The sequence below is a fragment of the Oryctolagus cuniculus genome, chromosome 9 (genome assembly GCF_051225735.1).
Source record: "Oryctolagus cuniculus isolate XC-2025 breed Fujian yellow rabbit chromosome 9, ASM5122573v1, whole genome shotgun sequence".
Lineage (NCBI taxonomy): Eukaryota > Metazoa > Chordata > Mammalia > Lagomorpha > Leporidae > Oryctolagus > Oryctolagus cuniculus.
In genome coordinates this window covers 107,153,355-107,172,142 of record NC_142875.1, presented here as the reverse complement: position 1 = coordinate 107,172,142, position 18,788 = coordinate 107,153,355, and the positions used below count along the sequence as shown (strand labels likewise).

General features: G+C 48.2%; 1 protein-coding gene across 1 annotated transcript; it reads right to left on the bottom strand.

The window, feature by feature from the left end:
• Positions 1-1,934: 1,934 nt before the first annotated feature.
• GABARAPL1 (GABA type A receptor associated protein like 1) lies at positions 1,935-10,943 on the bottom strand. Its single transcript, XM_002712818.6, has 4 exons — positions 10,610-10,943; positions 5,413-5,491; positions 4,310-4,428; positions 1,935-3,220 (listed from the first exon to the last, which is right to left on the bottom strand). The coding sequence occupies exons 1-4, from the start codon at positions 10,697-10,699 to the stop codon at positions 3,155-3,157; spliced, it is 354 nt and encodes a 117-aa protein (XP_002712864.1). The 5' UTR covers positions 10,700-10,943; the 3' UTR covers positions 1,935-3,154.
• Positions 10,944-18,788: the final 7,845 nt, after the last annotated feature.

Below are 18,788 nucleotides of genomic sequence, written 5' to 3'. Positions count from 1 at the left end.
TCAATCGGGACATCAGACACAAGTCAAGATTATCCTTGGCAAGTCTGGATGTATGCTTACCTTACACAAGAGTACTTTTATCTTTCTACTCAAGTTATATGGAAAAAGATAAGGACTCACTCATCCCTAGACAATGTTATACTGGCCTCTTTTTCAGAAAAGAATGGACTTTCATTTAAATCCTCACTCCCAGAATATACAAAGTCAAATTAACTAGGGACATGGAGCTCCAGTTATCGGAAGGACACTTCCTAAATTCTTTTAGTTTGGACCAGTACCACAATGGCCTGAGGGCACTAAGCTTTTATTCCCTAATTTTTATTTTGCTTCATTTCACTTGAAAAGCAGAGAGACAAAGGCAGAGAAAGATCTTCCATCTGCCAGTTCACTCCCCACACATCACAGTAGCCAGGGCTGGGCCAGGTGCCTCCAGAAACCAGGAACTCCATCCACATGGCGGCAGGGACCCAAGTTCTCGAGGCATTACCTGCTGCCTCCCAGCTCACACATTAGCAGGAATCTGGAATTGGAAGTGGAGCTAGGACTTGAACCCAGGCAGTCCTGGAGATGCAGATGCCCCAAGTGGCATCTTAACTGCTATGTCTAACACAGGAACCATGAGTGGCACTGAGAGACACTACCAAATCAGAACACTGGAGTATCTGGCGAGGTTTGCCTCTGGACTTAGCCAGGCTACTTACAGGATCTGTAAAATCAGATGGCTAGCCTAAAATGGCATACGATATCCTAACCAAGGATACAATATTTTCTCTAAGAAAACTCAGCAATAGCAGGAATAAAATAAGTCAAAGCCTCCAGAAAGACTGTGAAGTTTAGCAACGATCTGTAGCCCCTTGCACTAAAAGGCTGTTTCAGGTGTCTAAGAAGGGCTGGGGTCTGCCATGTGTTTGCTCTTAGGCATTCTTCCAATTTCATTCCTAGGTAGTGAGTTGCTAAGTTCCTATCTAAGCAAGTAATTATTAGCTTCCTTTTGGCTTTATTAGGGAAGAGCAACCTGGCATTTTGTAGTGACAAGGTGTATACTTTCAAGGCTTTGATCAAAATGCCTTGGTTTTCCATACTTGTCTGCATAAAGTGCCTGCTGGGCTTGGGCCTCTCCTGTCCTCTCAATCCTCACTTTCCCAATCAGTTGGCTGGGCACAGCTTGGTAGTTGCAATCTTGCTATGGATCTTCCTTTCTAGTGACTTTGACATACTCCATAAAACTCTATAGAGGCAGACACCCCAGGGAGTACAGGTGCAAGAGGCTCAAGGAGGCTAAAGACGGCTTTTAAGGTTCTCATGCAAGGAGATGAACGTCTCTGTTGTTCCTTCTCTTACAGTGTACATGCTGGTTCCTGACTGAATGCAAGACTCTCATGTGTTCCGAAGACAACAAGTTTGTTCTCACACCAGGAGCTTTACTTTGGTGCTCGTTTGCTGCTAGAGGAGATGGTGGCTTCACATCTGACCAAGATGTAGTGGGGGATGGGGGGAATAAGGTATGGTTGGAATAAGCAGCAAAACCTGCTGCAAAGGCAGTGGCTGGCAAACTTCAGTGTGCAGCAGAGTCACAGGAGGTGCTATTAAAACTCCAGACGCCTACGCTGTGATTGAGTCACATACGTTTGGGACAAGGCCCAGACATCTTCATTTGTAATCCGCACACCCCCGACCCGCCCGCCATGCTCTGATGCAGGCAGTTCCACCTTCAGCTCTGCCAAAGCACACATCACCAGCACACCGGGCACACTGCCCCACTCTACCACTCACCCTCGAGGGCAACTCCAGGTCAGCAACGAGCTGAGACGACACGTGTACATCTGATCATGGAGGTGAGCACTCGCTCACCTCGCTCCCAGCGTTCTGCTCAGAGTCCGCGTGCCATCTACTCTAACGTACACCGAATAAAAGCAACACTTATGAACTCCATGTAAATTCTGAAGGTGAGCAAATTACTTTATTTCTGAGGCCTGACAGCATTGACTTTGTTATACAAGAACCTGCAGCTGACAGAACTGACACACAGATTTCCCAACAGGAAGGACTCTTTCTAGTAGCGGAGATGAAATGAAATGTCACGTCTGAGTGCAATTCCTGGGCCCCACCCCACCCCACGTAACCCCCGCAGGGAAAACAGATCAGTAAAATCCCCGATAGTGACTGAAAGTCAGCCCTCCGAACTCTTGTGACAAGCAGCTGCAGCGTGGAAACCAAAGGAGGGAAGCAGCTGGCCACCGTCAGCACCGTCCTGTGCGTGTGAGACTGCAGGGACAGCAGCAGGAGAGGAAGGAGTCTGGATGAGTGGGAGTTGGAGATCCACCTGCCTCTGCCATACCTAAGACACCTCTGTCCCTATACACGGGAAACGCTAAAGGATATGCTAAAGGAGTAGTTTTAGCCTGGGGCCCATTGAGTTCCAAGAAAGGTGTGGGATAAGGGGCACCAGAGAGACAGCAGGTTAGAGAGGCTCAACACTCAAGTCCGTTCCAGTTCAGTGCTGGCCTAACTACCTCGTAATCATAACCACCGTCATGACTAACCCCTATTTTCAAGGTAAGAGAGTGCCATCTCAATTTCTGTGCCTGTGTCTACTGCCACCTCTGGGGTGGCACTGAGATGTTTGTGTGTGACAATACAACTTGGATGGAAGGGAGGAGTCGTGGAAGGCCACAGTGCTTCAGTTACAATGGGCTTGGTCCCCAGAAGGCACGGCCCACCACCACAAGTCATAAAACATTCCTGTCTTCCTCCCCTTTTGGTCTCATGTGAATGTCAAAACTAGAATGGTGAGGAGGGAGTCACTGTTGGACCGCAACTGTCTCTGGCCCCACCTGGTCCATACGCTGACCCTCCTATGAAATTGCACAAGTATTCTCAGCAAAGCTGTAAAGTTATGCCATCCTCAATCCTTTCTCACAGCCAATCCAACAGCTCTGTTCTGACATGCTTTCTCCCTGGGCCGAGGAAGCAGCAAAAAATATCAACTGAGCATGTGAAAATATGATGACAGTGTGTGTGGTGTAATATTTCTCGATGTCTTCACATTCTGTCTCCTCCATGGTGGGAGCCCTCCTGCTCTTCCCCCAAGTCCCACACATACCCCTCCCCTACCCCCAAGTCCAGGTGCTCCCATCTGCTGGGCTTCCAACACTCATTTCCCATAGACACTCTCATCGCTGTAGGCCACATACAGAAAATAGTCTTCCTCATGGTTGTCCTGGGGAAGAGAAAAGAAGACAGCTCAGGACACCTATTCATCTTCATTATTCCTAGGCTTCTGAGCCACACACAGCCTTATTGAATAAGTATGAAGAACATCACTAGCCTCTATTAAAAGAGTAAGCAGAAGTGGTTAAACCTGTGGGTAGAAGATCTCATTCTAATTCTGTCACTCTGCCTTTCAAATAAATAATTTAAAATATTTTTTAAAGTTCATATTAGCAAGGGAAACATACCACAAGACATGTACAGGAATATATATTAATGGAGAAGATACACTATGGAATAGAAGTCCCATTAGAGTTTGTGTCATTACTGAGGCGCCATGAGAAGGCAGCACTCGTGTGAAATCCTTTAAGGAGTACAACAGTTATAATGTTACGTTCAATTTCCAACGTGAGAAAGTGCTTTACTATAGCTTACTCATTAGATTACCAATTAAACCAAGTCAGGTAAGTTATTCTCCCTGAGTTTGTCTCTTAAGATAAATGAATCAAAATGAAGACTTGGCCTTAATTTGCATTTCAATTTCAATTACAATTCACTGTGCCCAGGTAATGGTGAATCTGTTTCATGTTCTTAGCTTTGAACTCAGAAATAAGGAGCTACCCTTGTGTGGCTCTATATGGTTGTCTTAAACCAAAATTTCGGTTTAGAGCTTAAGGTTAGTTTCAGAGCTAGAAGGGGCTAAAATTAACACCATTTGTTTTCTCAAATAAATAGCAATAAAATAATGAACTGAGATCTGAATGCATAGTTTGCTTTCACACTATTTGTCACCAACAAGAAAAAGAGGAACTGCAGTGAATCCATGTTTGGAATCTTTGTTATCAACAACCACTTCCAGTCATTTCAATAAAGACCACTGACATTACAACAGTAGTCAGGCGAGACTGAAGAGAGATTTGTCAGCGGGAATAAATCTAGTCCTGAGGACTGCTTCCCTGCAGGACAAGTGCTGTCTGATCACCCAGAGCCTGACACTGCCATCTGTAAGAGGATCCTGGTAAGTAACACCTTCTGCCCCACTTTCCCAGTGTTATCAACAACTCAGACTGCTCGGAACTGCTGCGACCGGGAGCATTACCTCATACAGCTGGCCCATGGTGGCACTAGTGGGAGGGATGGTGTTGTTGACAAAGAAGAATAAGGCGTCCTCAGGTCTCAGGTGGATCCTCTTCCGGATTAAGAAGTAGAACTGGCCAACTGGATGAAGGAAGAAGGAAAATGAAGGCACGAAGAGCAGAAAACAAGGGATTAAAGGAAGGGTAAATTCTCCTGCACCTGTACCCTCTAGAGTAAGTATCAGCTTTGGAGACCATCTGAGCAGAGCCAACCATCCTCCTGCAGCCTTGGGAATAAAAAGTGAAACACGAGAGGCCCGCAGAGTCCCAAGCGCAACACAGCGGAGTTTACTCCTTCTTTCCCCCATTAATTTCAGACCCACTGTTAGCAGATCCACCCCAAGATTCACCTGATGCACAGGAGTTCTATGTATAGCCAGACCAATCAATCCCATCATTGTCTAAAGCTGACCTGTAACACCCTTCCACCCCCACTTCCCCCAAGACAAACCAGAGATGGAAAGAGGTCTACCAGACCCCAGGAGTCTTAGGGTGGTCACTCAATTCAGTGTGGGGGCACCAAGTGTGAAGTAGTGTGTTACATCTCCTGAGAATTCTGAAAATGTTCTAGAAAGTCAATATTCAAATCTATTAACTCTGGAGCAAGGAGATCTATAATCTTTCAGTGTCTCCTGAACACAGTAGGTATTCCATTAAGGATCAAGGTGAAGATCAAATATGTTCTTTATAATTCCAAACTCAATACAAAACCTATTACAAAACCACATGGCCTGAGGAGATGAGACATCTCACCGATAATCTCTAAACTGTGATCCTCCCAGGAAACTAGGCTGGTACTTCTCCTCAAACAAACTGACATCACAATGGCAAAGCTGATTTAATAGGTGGTTTAAATAATGGACATCTGATCTTTTCCTCCAATGTTTTGGGCTCTTCTGGGGCTGAATCAAACAAGGCACAGTGAAGGGAAATGCTTAAGGGACTTGACATCATTTTTGAGTCAGCCAAGTCTGCGGAGAGCCACACTCAGATCCTTCGACTCCATTCAATACTCTCAATCTCATGATCTCAGGGGACAGAGGGCTTGGGAGAAAAGGGACATTACCGGTGAGGTCAGAGGGCACGAGGTACTTCCTCTTGTCCAGATCCGGCACCCTGGCTTTAGGTGCCTTCTCCACGATCACCTAGGGACAAGAGCAGGAATGAAAACCACAAGACCCAGCCTACTGTTTTCCCTTCTGCTTCCTGCAGTTACCCTACTGGAACTGAGTCTAGGCATTACTTCTCCACTTCTCCTCCACATCAATGGGGAAAAGAGGCACCTTTAAAGGAAGATTTTAGTTTCATTACTGCTGTAACGAAAGAACGCAGAGGGCCCATAATGAAAAATAAAAAGAAACATCTGGATTTTAGAGTTTTACAAGTGACCTGAAAGGTGCACTATAGGACACAGACCTCCTGGTATTTAATTAGAACATCAGGGAGGCTGTCTGGGTTTTCTCAGAAGGTCCTGATCAACTACTCATTTTATTCTTCCATACCAATGTCATTAGGTACAGCTATGTGTTTTAAATTTTATGCTTTCTCAAAAGTATCAAGAATGACTACCAACTAATGCTCAATACACTACTAAGTGAAAAAGTTTTAACATGGTTCTTTCAAAGACGCTCTGTAATATCTCGGTACAATGATGCATCCAGGAACATGATGTTAGAACCTCAAGGAATCTCCAGTGTCTACATTAAATATTTCTATAAGCCTTCAAGTTTCATAAACACCATGGATTTCTGCAACAAGAAAAGAAAAATGTATATAAACATGTAAAAAGTCTTTTACAAATTTCAGCTTATAAAAATATTATAAAACCATGAGCTTTGGATTTTTAGTTTAGAAGATATAATCATTCTAAATAGAAGATATAGAAAAATTAAAATGAAGCAGAAACAACTACTAAGTAAGTACCCTTAATATCTGTGTGATCTTCAACAGGTCACTTAACTTCTCTGAGCTTCAGCATTCTAATGAGTAATAAGGAAAAGAGCCTGCCAACACATCTTTTACAAACTCATGCTATGAATGAAGTGAACCTGAGTAACACACAAAATGTTACATGAAAATACTTTGTAAATTATCAAGAACTATTGAAAGGAAGGGGTGGGAGCCAGCATTATGGAACAGTGGGTTAAAGCCACAGCCTGCAGCACTGGCATCTCATATGGGCGCTGGTTCGAGACCCGGCTGCTCCACTTCCAATCCAGCTCTCTGCTATGTCCTGGGAAGATGGCCCAAGTCTTTGGGCCCCTGCACCCGTGTGGGAGACCAGGAGGAGGTTGCTGGCTCCTGGCTTCAGATCAGCTCAGCTCTGGCTGTTGCAGTCATTTGGGGAGTGAACCAGAAGAATGGGAGACTTTCTCTCTCTCTCTCTTTGGCTCTACCTCTAACTCTGTCTTTCAAATAAAAATAAATCTTTAAAAAAAAAAAGAGGAAGGGGTGAAGGTTTTAATAAAAAAATTAAAATAATAAACTTCTCGGCCAGCACTGCTGCTCAATAGGCTAATCCTCTGCCTACGGCACCGGCACCCCAGGTTCTAGTCCCGGTCGGTGCACCTGATTTTGTCCCGGTTCCTCCTCTTCCAGTCCAGCTCTCTGCTGTGGCCCGGGAGTGCAGTGGAGGATGGCCCAAGTCCTTGGGCCCTGCATCCGCATGGGAGACCAGGAGGAAGCACCTGGCTCCTGGCTTCGGATCAGCGTAGCGCGCTGGCCGTAACAGCCACTTGCGGGGGTGAACCAATGGAAAAAAAGAAGACCTTTCTCTCTCTCTCTCACTGGCTAAGTCTGCCTGTCAATAATAATAATAATAAAAAACTTCTCTTGTGTAACTGGAGAAAGTCCACATCAGTTCTTAAATTTAAAAACAAAAAACTGGGGGGCCAGCGCTGTGGCACAGTAGTTTAATCCTCTCCCTGCAACACCGGTATCCCATATGGGCACCGGTTCATGTCCCGCTGCTCCTCTTCTGATCCAGCTCTCTGCTATGGCCTGGGAAAGCAGTAGAAGATGGCCCAGGTCCTTGGGCCCCTGCACCCACGTGGGAGACCCAGAAGAAGTTCCTGGCTCCTGGCTGCGGCCATTCAGGAAGTGAACCAGCAGATGGAAGACCTTTCTCTCTGTCTCTCCCTCTCACTGTCTGTAACTCTGCTTCTCAAATAAATAAATAAAACCTTAAAAAAAAAAAAAAAAACTGGGATAGAGAGATTGAGGGAAACATTAAGATGAAAAAAGCAGGAAGAGCTTCAGCAAGAGACCAGAGAAGACCCCAAACTGAGGATGGACAAGGACAGCACGGCCATCAAATCAAGGGGAAGCGGAGGAGCGTGCACTGTGCATCACAGGAACTCAGACCTGGCAGCTCCCATCAGTGAGAACAGATGGAAACCACAAAGGAGGGGGCCAGAAGAAAGTGGCAGAGCGCATTACAGTGACAACTGGGGGAGCCTGCGGGAGGTGCAGGAGGGGAAGGGTGGCGGCTAAGGCTGTGAGTTACCAGAAACTGCCTGGTCTCTGGGAATCCAAACTCCACTCCTCACTTCCGGGGGACCCTGGGATACATGCTTCCCCTCTCTGGGCCTCAGTTTCCCTCATCTGTGAAAAGTGGCTGTTACTCCACAGAGCTGTTCACTGATTTTTAAAAATGGATGGTGTATACTCAACTATGCTGCAGGTTCTCAATCTGCTGTAGCTATTTATGGTAACTCCAGGACCCCATGACCCCTCCTCTCCTGAGGCCAAAGCCTTCTTTTGGATGGTGGCTGTGCAGAGGTATTGGTGGAACTAAGTGCAGGTTTTATGAGAAAGCAGGGCACACCTGTACCAAGAATCTCAAGAAGGAAGGGGCCTTAGAAATGCTTTACTATGGGGCCAGCACTGTGGCATAACGGGTTAAACCCCTGGCCTGCAGTGCCGGCATCCCATATGGACGCTGGTTCTAGTCTTGGCTGCTCCTCTTCCGATCCGGCTCTCTGCTTTGGCCTGGGAAAGCAGTGGAAGACGGCCCAAGTCCTTGGGCCCTGCCCCCTTGTGGGAATCCCAGAAGAAGCTCCTGGCTCCTGGCTTTGGATCGGTGCAGCTCTGGCCGTTGTGGCCATCTGGGAAGTGAACCAGTGGATGGTAGACACCTCTCTCTCCCTCTCTCTCTCTCTCTCTCTGTCTCTGCCTCTCTCTGTAACTCTGTCCTTCAAATAAATAAAATAAATCTTTTTTAGAAAAGGCTTTATGCTCATGCTCTCCTGTGTCTAGCACAGGAGATGAAAGGCTTTGCCCCAGGGCACAGTGGGTGCTCCTGAAGCTCAGGCCTGGAAGCAGGTCTCTGAATTTCCAGGGCAGAACTCTTCTTCCTGCGTCACAGCTAGGAAAGGGTCCAGAGGCCGGGCACCCAGTGAGTGGCTGGGAGGGAGGCTCACAGCTGGTTAAACCCTAACTGGTGGAGCCCTGGCATCCCAGGGGTGGTCTGAATGGCTTACTAGTTATCAGAAAGTAAGACATCCAACTCCAAACTGTAAGCACAGAAAGAACAAGAAGGATAAGCTGAAATATCCTGGGGGGCAGGGGGATGCACAGAAAGGGCTGAAAAGGGAAGCGCTGTTTTGAGAAAATACAGGAGAATGCTAACTAGGAGCAGGTGCATCTATATAAAGCTACCTGAACCTAGGCTCCCAGTCATTCTGCTTACTGCGTGCCCTGTCTGGCACCAGACTACCCTATGAATTCTTGAGGGTAGCAACAGTACATTTCCACTACTCAGCAGTGTGAGGTGCACAATGCCAGAACTGTATTAGAAATTAAACCAAACAGCACGGGAGGTTAAGGGCCAGAGTTGGAATCCAGGCTGTGCCATAGACTCGCAAGGTCAAGTCTTTAGGGAGTGACTTCATCTCTCTATGGTTCCAGTCTTCATCTATAGAGTGAGGATTGCAATGTGAGGATTAAGTGAATGACATTAGAGCCCTGAGAACGCGGCCTGCTGTGTGTAAGTCAGCAGTGAAAGCTAGCTGCCGTTTTTAAACCTCATTCCTCCAGAATCGCTAGATCTGGGAGAAACATTTACAACAAGCACCCTAGGTCCAGGAAGAGGCAGGTTCACACAGGGCGCTGGGTAACGATTAGCTCCCCTTTGTAGCCCAAAGCCACTGTGTACAAAATAGCTGAGGAATGGCAGGGCCAGAGAGTTTCCATTGCGGGGCTAGAGCCCAGATTGCTTCTGGCTGCAGTAAGAACATGAGAGTTACGGAAGAATTGGAGAATTCCCAAATAGTCCGTGTGAGTCAGGAGAGGCCACATCACATAATGGCAACTCTTGACATCTTATCCCACTTATCCTTATCCCACCGTCCCTGTCTGAAGATGGAAATAATCACAAACTCTGCGCCCCCATCTCCAAACACCCAAGGGCTGCAGCCCCTGGCCCGCGCACCCAAGTCATCCTGGGCTACGCAGCCTGCATTAGACAAGAGCCGGGCAAGTGGGCGGGGGAGGGGGCAACGGGAAAAACGCCCGGATGCTGAGAGATGGCTTCATGTTTCTTCCTCCTCGCTCCTGGCACCAGCTTTAGCGACGTGAGCCAGTGTCCAAATCCGAAAGAAAAAGTCCTCAGTCCCGCCTTATGGTGTCAGGCCCCATCGGATCACAATCAGCTCCAAGGGCAGGCCGGCCGCTCCCCGCCCCCCACGGGCCCCCGGGGCCGGGAACGCTGAGGCAGGCGGCTGTTGCGCAGAGAACGTGACCTTGCTTTCTGGGCCAGGCCCGTCTCGTGGCGTCCCCAGCCCTCCCCTCCCTAATTCTAAGAGAAATCAAGAAAGAACCTCCCAGGCCCAGAGCTCAGGAGGGCCAAAGCCAACTTGGGTAATTAAAGGCGAAGCATCCTCAGAGGCAAACCCCAAGGCATCAGTGGCTCCCATCACAATTCCGCTGCGTGCTTAACAGCGGCACGTCCACGGCCCGCATCCACACGCCCACACCGCGGGCAGACAAGCCCCACCGCGGGCCCACCTGCACCTGCACCTGCACCTGCACCTGCTCGAGCCCTCCATACTGCTGAGTCACCGCAGACAGGGGCTCTGCCGCCAGGAACCAGCGGCCTCCGCTAGGGCCGCGAGCCCCCCCCATCCCACCCCAGATCCGCAGGCCGAACGGCCCCGGGCGGGCGAGGCTCGCGGAGCCCCCTCTGCGCCGCAGGGCTGCCAGCCCGCCGCCCCGCACCCACGGGCCCCGACCCCCTCCATCCTCCCCGCCCCCACGACACTCACAGGGACCCTGTCCGGATACTTCTTCCGGATCTTTTCTCCTTCCTTTTTCCGATACTCAAAGGGATGGTCCTCCTTATACTGGAACTTCATGATGCACCGCAGGTTTTCCGAGACGCCCGGACGGGGCCTGCCTCCCTCGCGGACGATTGCGTCTCTCGCGCTTCGCTGCCCTCCGCCAACTTCTGGGGGTACCAGGATCGCTTCGGAAGCGTCCGCGCCCTCTGCCACGCCGCCTGGCCCAGCGCTCAGGACGGGCACCTCGGGGCCCCGGCCTGCAGGTGGGAAGCGGCCAGGTGAAGAGACCCGGGCGGCTGTGCCCAAGCGCAGGGAACACAAAAACACCCCAGCGGCGCGCAGGGGTTGTGACGTCACGAAGCCGCGCCCAGGCCCTCAGGCCCCGCCCCCGGCCCCGCCCCCGGCGCTCCGGACTCGGCGGAACCGAGGTGAACAGAAACCTTGTTTGTTTTTATTTATTTTGACCCTGCCTGATTTTTTTTTCCCGAGTGGAGCCCACTGCAAACCTGAAAGCGTTATACTTGGTATTCTACTGCGATTTGATATGAAAAACGGTTTTTAGTTAAGACAACGGGCTAAAGATGTCTCCATCCCCCTCCTTGGCGTCTCTTGGTTGGGACCCAAAACAAATACAAAGGGCTGCCCTCCAGCCTGGTCCCCCCTGCCTGGGACCGGGAGCCTGCGTGGGCCGGGGTCCCGCGCCTCCTGGGATGCCTTTTGCCCCTGCGGAAGGGGCGCGGAGTTGCGTTTTGCCCTCTGCGGGCTCCGCAGCCTTCCCGCTCCGCGTCGTCGGCGTCGTCCTGTTTTGGTCCCCGCCGCAGTCCGTCCTCAGAATGGCAGCGTCGGTCAGCAGGGCGTGACTCGGGCCCCAGTGCGGGGAGGTGGTGTTGGTGAGGGCTCCGAGGACTTCACGCTCGCGAACGGCTCGCTTTCCCCTGGGACCCCGGGAGCTGGGCCTCGTGGAGCCGTGGAGGCCCCTCACTCGGTGGAGCTCAGATGTTTGGGTTGTTGTTGTTTTTCTTTAATTCTGCAAAACCGCACGTGGAAAATAGATGCGCGGGGTACAATCGGCCCGGCGCGTGAACGGAAGGCACTGCCTCAGGTACCGGGTGCCATGAGGCATCTCTTGCCTCACGACCTCGGGACCCAAGACCTGCCCAGCCCTGCTCTGGCCGGGGATCCCTGGAGTCTGTAGGGAGAGGGCGGCAGAGATCGCAAAGAAGAGAGGGGAAGGGTTCCCTTGTGTTCCAGTCTGTGAGTTCTGAAAACTATTAGACAAGGGCTATCAGCGTCGCCTTCAAAAATCCCACAAAATGAAACTTTCATTATCGAAACAAGAAAACGAATTTCATAGTCCCGTTGGTCCCGTTGGTCTTGTTAATTCCTTTTTCCCATGGCATTTGTCAACTTTTTTTTAAAGATTTATTCAAAAAGCAAAGTGACAGAGGGAGAGAGAAAGAGCTTCTGCCTGCTGGTTCACTCCCAAATGGCCACACCAGCCCCGTCTGGGCCAAACCAAAGTCTGGAGCCAATAATTCCATCCAGGGGCCAGCGCTGTTGCGCAGCGGGTTAACACCCTGCCCCACAGTGCGCCAGCATCCCATATGGCCGCAGGTTTAAGACCCGGCTGTGGCACTTCCAATCCAGCTCTCTGCTAAGGCCTGGGAAAGTAGTAGAAGATGGTCCAAGTCCTTGGGCCCCTACACCCATGTGGGAGACCCGGAGGAAACTCCTGGCTCCTGGCTTGGGATCGGCACAGCTCCGGCCGTTGTAACCAATTAGGGAGTGAACCAGTGCATGGAAGACCTCTCTCACTCTCTGCTTCTCCGCTCTCTGATTCCATCCAGGTCTCCCTCTTGGATGACAGAGGCCCAAGAACTTGGGCAGGAAACGGGAAGGAAAGCAGAGCAGCCAGGACTCAAACCACTGCTCTGTTGGAGGGTGCCGGTATGGCAAGCTGCAGCTTAATAAGCCTCTGCCACAGTGGTAGCCTCTGTTCTTTTGTTAATATATGAAAATCCTCATATCATTTTATCACATTGTATATAATTTCCAGCCCTTATTTTCAAGTTGCAATTAGTTTAATTGCCACTCATTCATTTTAGCTTTGACTCAAACCTAGGTAAATCTTTTAGAGGACTGCTTTACATCCAGTTGAGAAAGGTAATTATGGTGGCAATTAAAATGCTAAGAGTGTTGTTGGGAACAATCGTAGCTAGTTGAAATGCTGATTTTAACCTTTATTTTAAAAATATCCAAGCACAAAGGCAACTTATACAATATGTAAAAACTAATTTGGAGATGAAATTTTGGTTAATCTTTCTGCCACAACTTTTCTAAAGGCCAATGCCTTATCTTAGAATACACAATCTGTCAGTTTCCAAAGTGTGTTCCTTACCTTTATTCTCAGCATGACATTTAAAATGTTATACGGAAGCTAATTTATAAATTAACACATTTAATAAAAACATTTCAGATTCCTCTTTTAACCAGAGAAAATGCCACTTTAAAAACTCACATTTGGGATGGGAGTTTTGGCACAGCTGGTTAAGCCACCACTTGGGATGCCTGTGTCCCATATCAGAGTGCCTGGGGTGGACTCCTGCTTCTACTTGTTGACCTCTGATAAGGAATATAGTGGCTAGAGGTTCAGAGACTTGCAATCATTTGCCAAAACCACTTGCCAAGCTTGGAATAAGCAAGAGAGTCCTTTATTTCATTTGAATGTTCACATAAGCTGTCACCTACAAAACGAATGCCAAATACTGTCACGATGAGACTGGTCGACTCTTACACCGGGAATATTTCTTGCTCTCAGGACTGTGCATGGATGGATCTTCCTTCTTAAGCATGTGAATGTGCCCACTTTGCTGCATCTCGACTGCCATCACTTTAATTTAGTCTTGATTGTTTTTTATTTGACTTACAGTTCTGATTATCTCTTGCTGTATAACAAACTGCTTCAAAATGGTGGCTTGACACAGTAATATCATCTAAAAGTTTTGCTCATTTATCTGGGGTAATAGGGCTCAGCGAGGCAATTCTTTCTTGGTTTAGTCTGACCATGACTTCTTTGAAGGCAGCTTCATTAGCGCTATGGTAATGGGAACTCCTTGGCTACCACCTTCTCTCTATGGTCCCAACATGGGTCTCCTGGCATAGCGTAGTCTAGCCAGACTTCTTCCGAAACCGAGCCCCCAAATAGTGCCTTGAATACAGATGTTCAATACCATCAGACCCCACTCTCCTAGACACCCCAACTCCCTGAACTGAAGGAGCAGTACAGCCAGCACTGCCGGTTCTACTCACTGGACTCATGAGGTCATTGGCTTCTCTAACAGGTAACAGCTTGGTGGCCGGTGTTGTCTCAAGAGGTTGTGCTTAGAGGAATTCCAGGTCTGAGACAGAAAATAACTAACACCTGTATGTAGACCCCAGGCTGACTGACGCCCTTATGGCCATCATAGAAACCAGACAACCAGAGCACGATAACCTGGTCAGGCTACATCTATTCTCACCAACTGCGGGCCGCAAGGACCACCATGATGGAACAGAGAGGGAATGCCTTGCCGTTGATTTAGTGACAAGCCTTGGCACCTGACCCCAGAGGCGTGCGAGATTTTACTAGACCAGCTCCTCCTTCCTTGTAGCCTCTTTAAAAAGCTCAGAGCACCCTCATTCAGGAGGGCAGTTGCACATGAGACTCAGAGGTCTGCTCACCCCTCATGTGTCGACAGATTAAATGTTCTCCTCTCTTAACCTTCAAACTTTGACCTTGTTATTTTGACTTGGCACCAGGGACAGGGACTGAGATTTTATTAATACTTCCACAGCAGCTAGGGACTCTCAGCAAATTTCAAAAAAAAATTTTTTTCAGCAGAAAACACATGACCTTTTGTAACCTGGCATTGTTAGCACCTCAATGACACTTGTGTCTCAGTCTGTTCTTCAAAGCAGTCACAAAGTTCTGCACAGATTGGAAGGGAGAGTCCACAGATTATTCCTAGATGGACAGAGTGTTAAGTGGATGGGGGCAGGTGTCCTGCCCTGGGATGCCCACATTATTTGGCTCATGATTGGAGTCCTGCCTTCTCTGCTTCTCATTCAGTTTCCTGCTAATGCACCTGGAAAGGCAGTGGATGATTACCTAAGAACTTGGGTCCCTGCTGCTCCTGTGGGAAATATGGATGGAGTTCCTGGCTCTTGGCTTCAGCCCAGCCCAACTGCAGCTAGTATAGGCATTTGGCGATGTATCCATAGATGGAAGATACATCTCTTCCTCTCTGTCTGTCACTCAGCCTTTCAAATAAATAAATCATATAGATAGATTCATATATATAGATTTATATATATATATATATACATATATATATGAAACTGTGATGCTGCCATTGTGGCATAGGGGGTAAAGCTGCCACATGCAATGCCAGCATCCCATTTGGGAGCTGACATGTGTCCTGGCTACTCCACTTCCGATCTAGCTCCCTGCCAGTGGCCTGGTAAAAGCAGTTAAAGATGGCCCAAGTGTTTGGGACCCTGCCACCCATTTGGGAGTCCTGGAAGAAGCTCCTGATTCCTGACTTCAGCCTGGCCAAGCCCTGGCTATTATGGCCATCTGAGGAGTGAACCAGCAAATGGAAGATTCTCTCTCTCTCTCTCTCTCTCTCTCTCCATGCATGCATGCATGCATGTGCACACACACACATTCTCTCTCTCTGTAACTCTGACTTTCAGATAAATAAATCAATCTTAAAAATGGTAGATGTGCTTAGACCCATTACTATTACTCAAACCCATTGTTATTTATTTGAATTTTATCAATTCATTTTGGTTTTTTTGGATGGCAAAGAGAGAGAGAGCAACAGAAATCTCCCATCTTCTGGTTCACTCTCCCAAATGCCCACAAATTCAATCCAGGTCTCCCACATGGATCAAACTATTTCACTTGTAATGCAAAGCGGACCTGGCCTCAAATCCAGGTATTCCAATATAGAATGTAGGCATCCCAAGTAACAACTTAACCACTGTGCTAAATGCAGTCTTGCAAACCCATTCTTAGCTGGTCTTTAATCTTGTCCTCGTCACTACTAGGGGAGAGAAATTGGGGGAGGGGAACAAGTTCACTCATGTCAGAATGCATGAAATAAAACCGAATTTCATTGGCATTTCTTCATATCATTCAGTGGTCAGAAGTTCTCTGTGGTCTTTGGGAGAAAGCTGAGTTCTTAGTTAGAATTAAAGTACCAAAGACCTGGCTGTTGTTTCTTTCTCTCTTCTCACTTTTGGCCATTCGCTGTGTTCTCTCTGTTCCATGCATCCTAAGTTACTTCTTTCTCTGTATGTTACTGTTTCTGGTCACTGGATCTTCTAAAGGCTCCTCTTAAGAAAACATTTTCTCCTGTTACTACCCCCTCCCATAGCTAATTCTATAAACCACTCAGGGTTTAGGGTTCAGTTCCGGTCTCACCTTCTGGGAAAGTGTTTTATCTCATTTGTTTGTGTTCCGTATCCCTCCTGGGTGCTTCCAAGCATTGTGTGTTTGCCTGTGTCATAGCACTTACAATGACGTACTGTTCAATAGACAGTACAAGTCCCCTTACAGCTCATTGTTTGGGGGACACACATGGTATTGAAGGCAACTACTCTTCCCCCGCTGACACCACTTGGTTCTTCTAGTTATACTTGCCAGTCATGGATCCACACTGCTTTTTCCAGGTAATGTCTAGGTGGCCTACACAAAACTAATCTGATTTTTTTTTTCTTAGAATTGATCCCATGTAAGCTAAAGGAAGTATGCCCCTTCTTCTTGGGGGATGAAATTTGGGTGATGTCTTACTCTGTCCAGGCTGCTATGACAAAGGACCATTGACTGCAGGGCTTATAAACAGCAGCTTTCTCATGGTTTTCAAACCTGGGGTACCTGAGATGCAGAGGTCAGCAGATTCAGTGTCTGGTGGAGGTCCACTTCTTCATCGGCAGCTGTCTTCTCATTCCAACCTCACAGGCCAGAGACAAAGCACAAAGGGTCACTCCGGCCTCTTTAAAAAAAGCTCTGTCCTCGTGATTAAATCACGAGCTTTTCAGGGCCATTCCAGAGCGTGCACAGGTCTGCAGTTTCCCTGAATAAGCCTCTCACAGTGTGCTAGTGAAATACATTTGGGGTGGGATGTTTTTCTCCTTTTAGCATTTCTGTTTTAAATCTGAGCAGAGAGCAAGGAATCCAGGTTCACCAGGGATTTGAAGAAAACAACTAATGTAAAATAATCAATGAAAAACAACTTGGAGGGGGCAGGCACTGTGGCATAGCAGGTCAAACCACCACTTGAGATGCCTACATCCCATATCTGAGGTGGCTCCAGTCCCAGCTACTCTGTTTCCTGTCCAGCTTCCTGCTCTAATGGGCCTGGGAAACCAGTGGAGGATGGCCCAACGACTTGGGTGTCTGCCACCCACATAGGAGACCCAAATGGAGTTGTTGGCTCCTGAATTCAGCCTGGCCCAGCTCCAGTTGTTGCAGGCATTTGGGGAATGAACCAGTGAATAGAAGGTCTTTCCCTTTCTCTCTTTCTCTCTCACTCTCTCTCTCTCCCTCCCTCTCTTTGACACTCTGCCTTTCAAATAATCTTAAAAAAAAAAAAAAGTTTGAAGGAAAAAAATGACTACTCAGGGAGATAAAAACATCAACAATTGGGTTGTGAAAACAAGAAAAATCTTTATATGTATGAGATAAATCAGCTACAAAGAAGATTCAGATAAGAAATCTTAAAAATGGAAAATATGAGAAGGAAAAATTCAGTAGAAGTATTTGAAGAAAGTTGAAGGCATTTCCTAGAAAGAAAAGCAATATAACAAAGAGATGGAAAAGGGGGAGAAGAGCTATAAAGTCAGAGGTCCCACATTCAAGATCTGGGAGTATTAGCATATGCAAAAATAGGGAGGGAGGCCAGAGTTTATGTAAACCTGGCTGTGTCTTCAAAATTTTAAGGAAACGTATTCTCCCAGGATTTTATACCAAACCAAACTATAAAGATACTTCAAAAAGTTTGTGGAAAAGTGAAAAAATACGTTTATTTTGATGCAAATTTTTTTCTTAATTCAGGCACTTTTTTTTCCAAAATACACATTTTCCATGAACTTCTGGAAAACCTCTCGAATTGGATTTTTTTTTTTTTTTTTGACAGGCAGAGTGGACAGTGAGAGAGAGAGACAGAGAGAAAGGTCTTCCTTTGCCATTGGTTCACCCTCCAATGGCCGCCGCGGCCGGTGCGCTGCAGCTGGCGCACCGCGCTGATCCAATGGCAGGAGCCAGGACAGGCGCTTCTCCTGGTCTCCCATGGGGTGCAGGGCCCAAGCACTTGGGCCATCCTCCACTGCACTCCCTGGCCACAGCAGAGAGCTGGCCTGGAAGAGGGGCAACCGGGACAGAATCCGGCGCCCTGACCGGGACTAGAACCTGGTGTGCCGGCGCCGCTAGGCGGAGGATTAGCCTAGTGAGCCATGGTGCCGGCCCTCGAATTGGATTTTTAAAAAATATTTATTTAAGCTGGCTCCGCGGCTCACTAGGCTAATCCTCCGCCTAGTGGCGCCGGCACACCAGGTTCTAGTCCCGGTCAGGGCGCCGGATTCTGTCCCGGTTGCCCCTCTTCCAGGCCAGCTCTCTGCTGTGGCCAGGGAGTGCAGTGGAGGATGGCCCAAGTGCTTGGGCCCTGCACCCCATGGGAGACCAGGAGAAGCGCCTGTCCTGGCTCCTGCCATTGGATCAGCGCGGTGCGCCAGCTGCAGCGCACCGGCCGCGGCGGCCATTGGAGGGTGAACCAATGGCAAAGGAAGACCTTTCTCTCTGTCTCTCTCTCTCACTGTCCACTCTGCCTGTCAAAAAAAAATATTTATTTATTTTAAAAGTCAGAATTACAGAGAAGGAGGAAAAGACAGAGAGAAGTCTTCTATCCTCTGGTTCACTCCCCAGATGGCCACAATGGTCATGATGGTCAGTATTGGGCCAGATTGAAGCCAAGAGCCAGGAGCTTCTTCTGGGTCTCCCAGGTGGGTGCAGGGGCCCAAGCACTTGGACCACCTTCTGCTGTTTTTCCCGGACCATTAGCAGGGAGCTGGATCGAAAGTGGAGCAGCCAGGACGTGGACCGTGCCCATATGGGATCCCAACC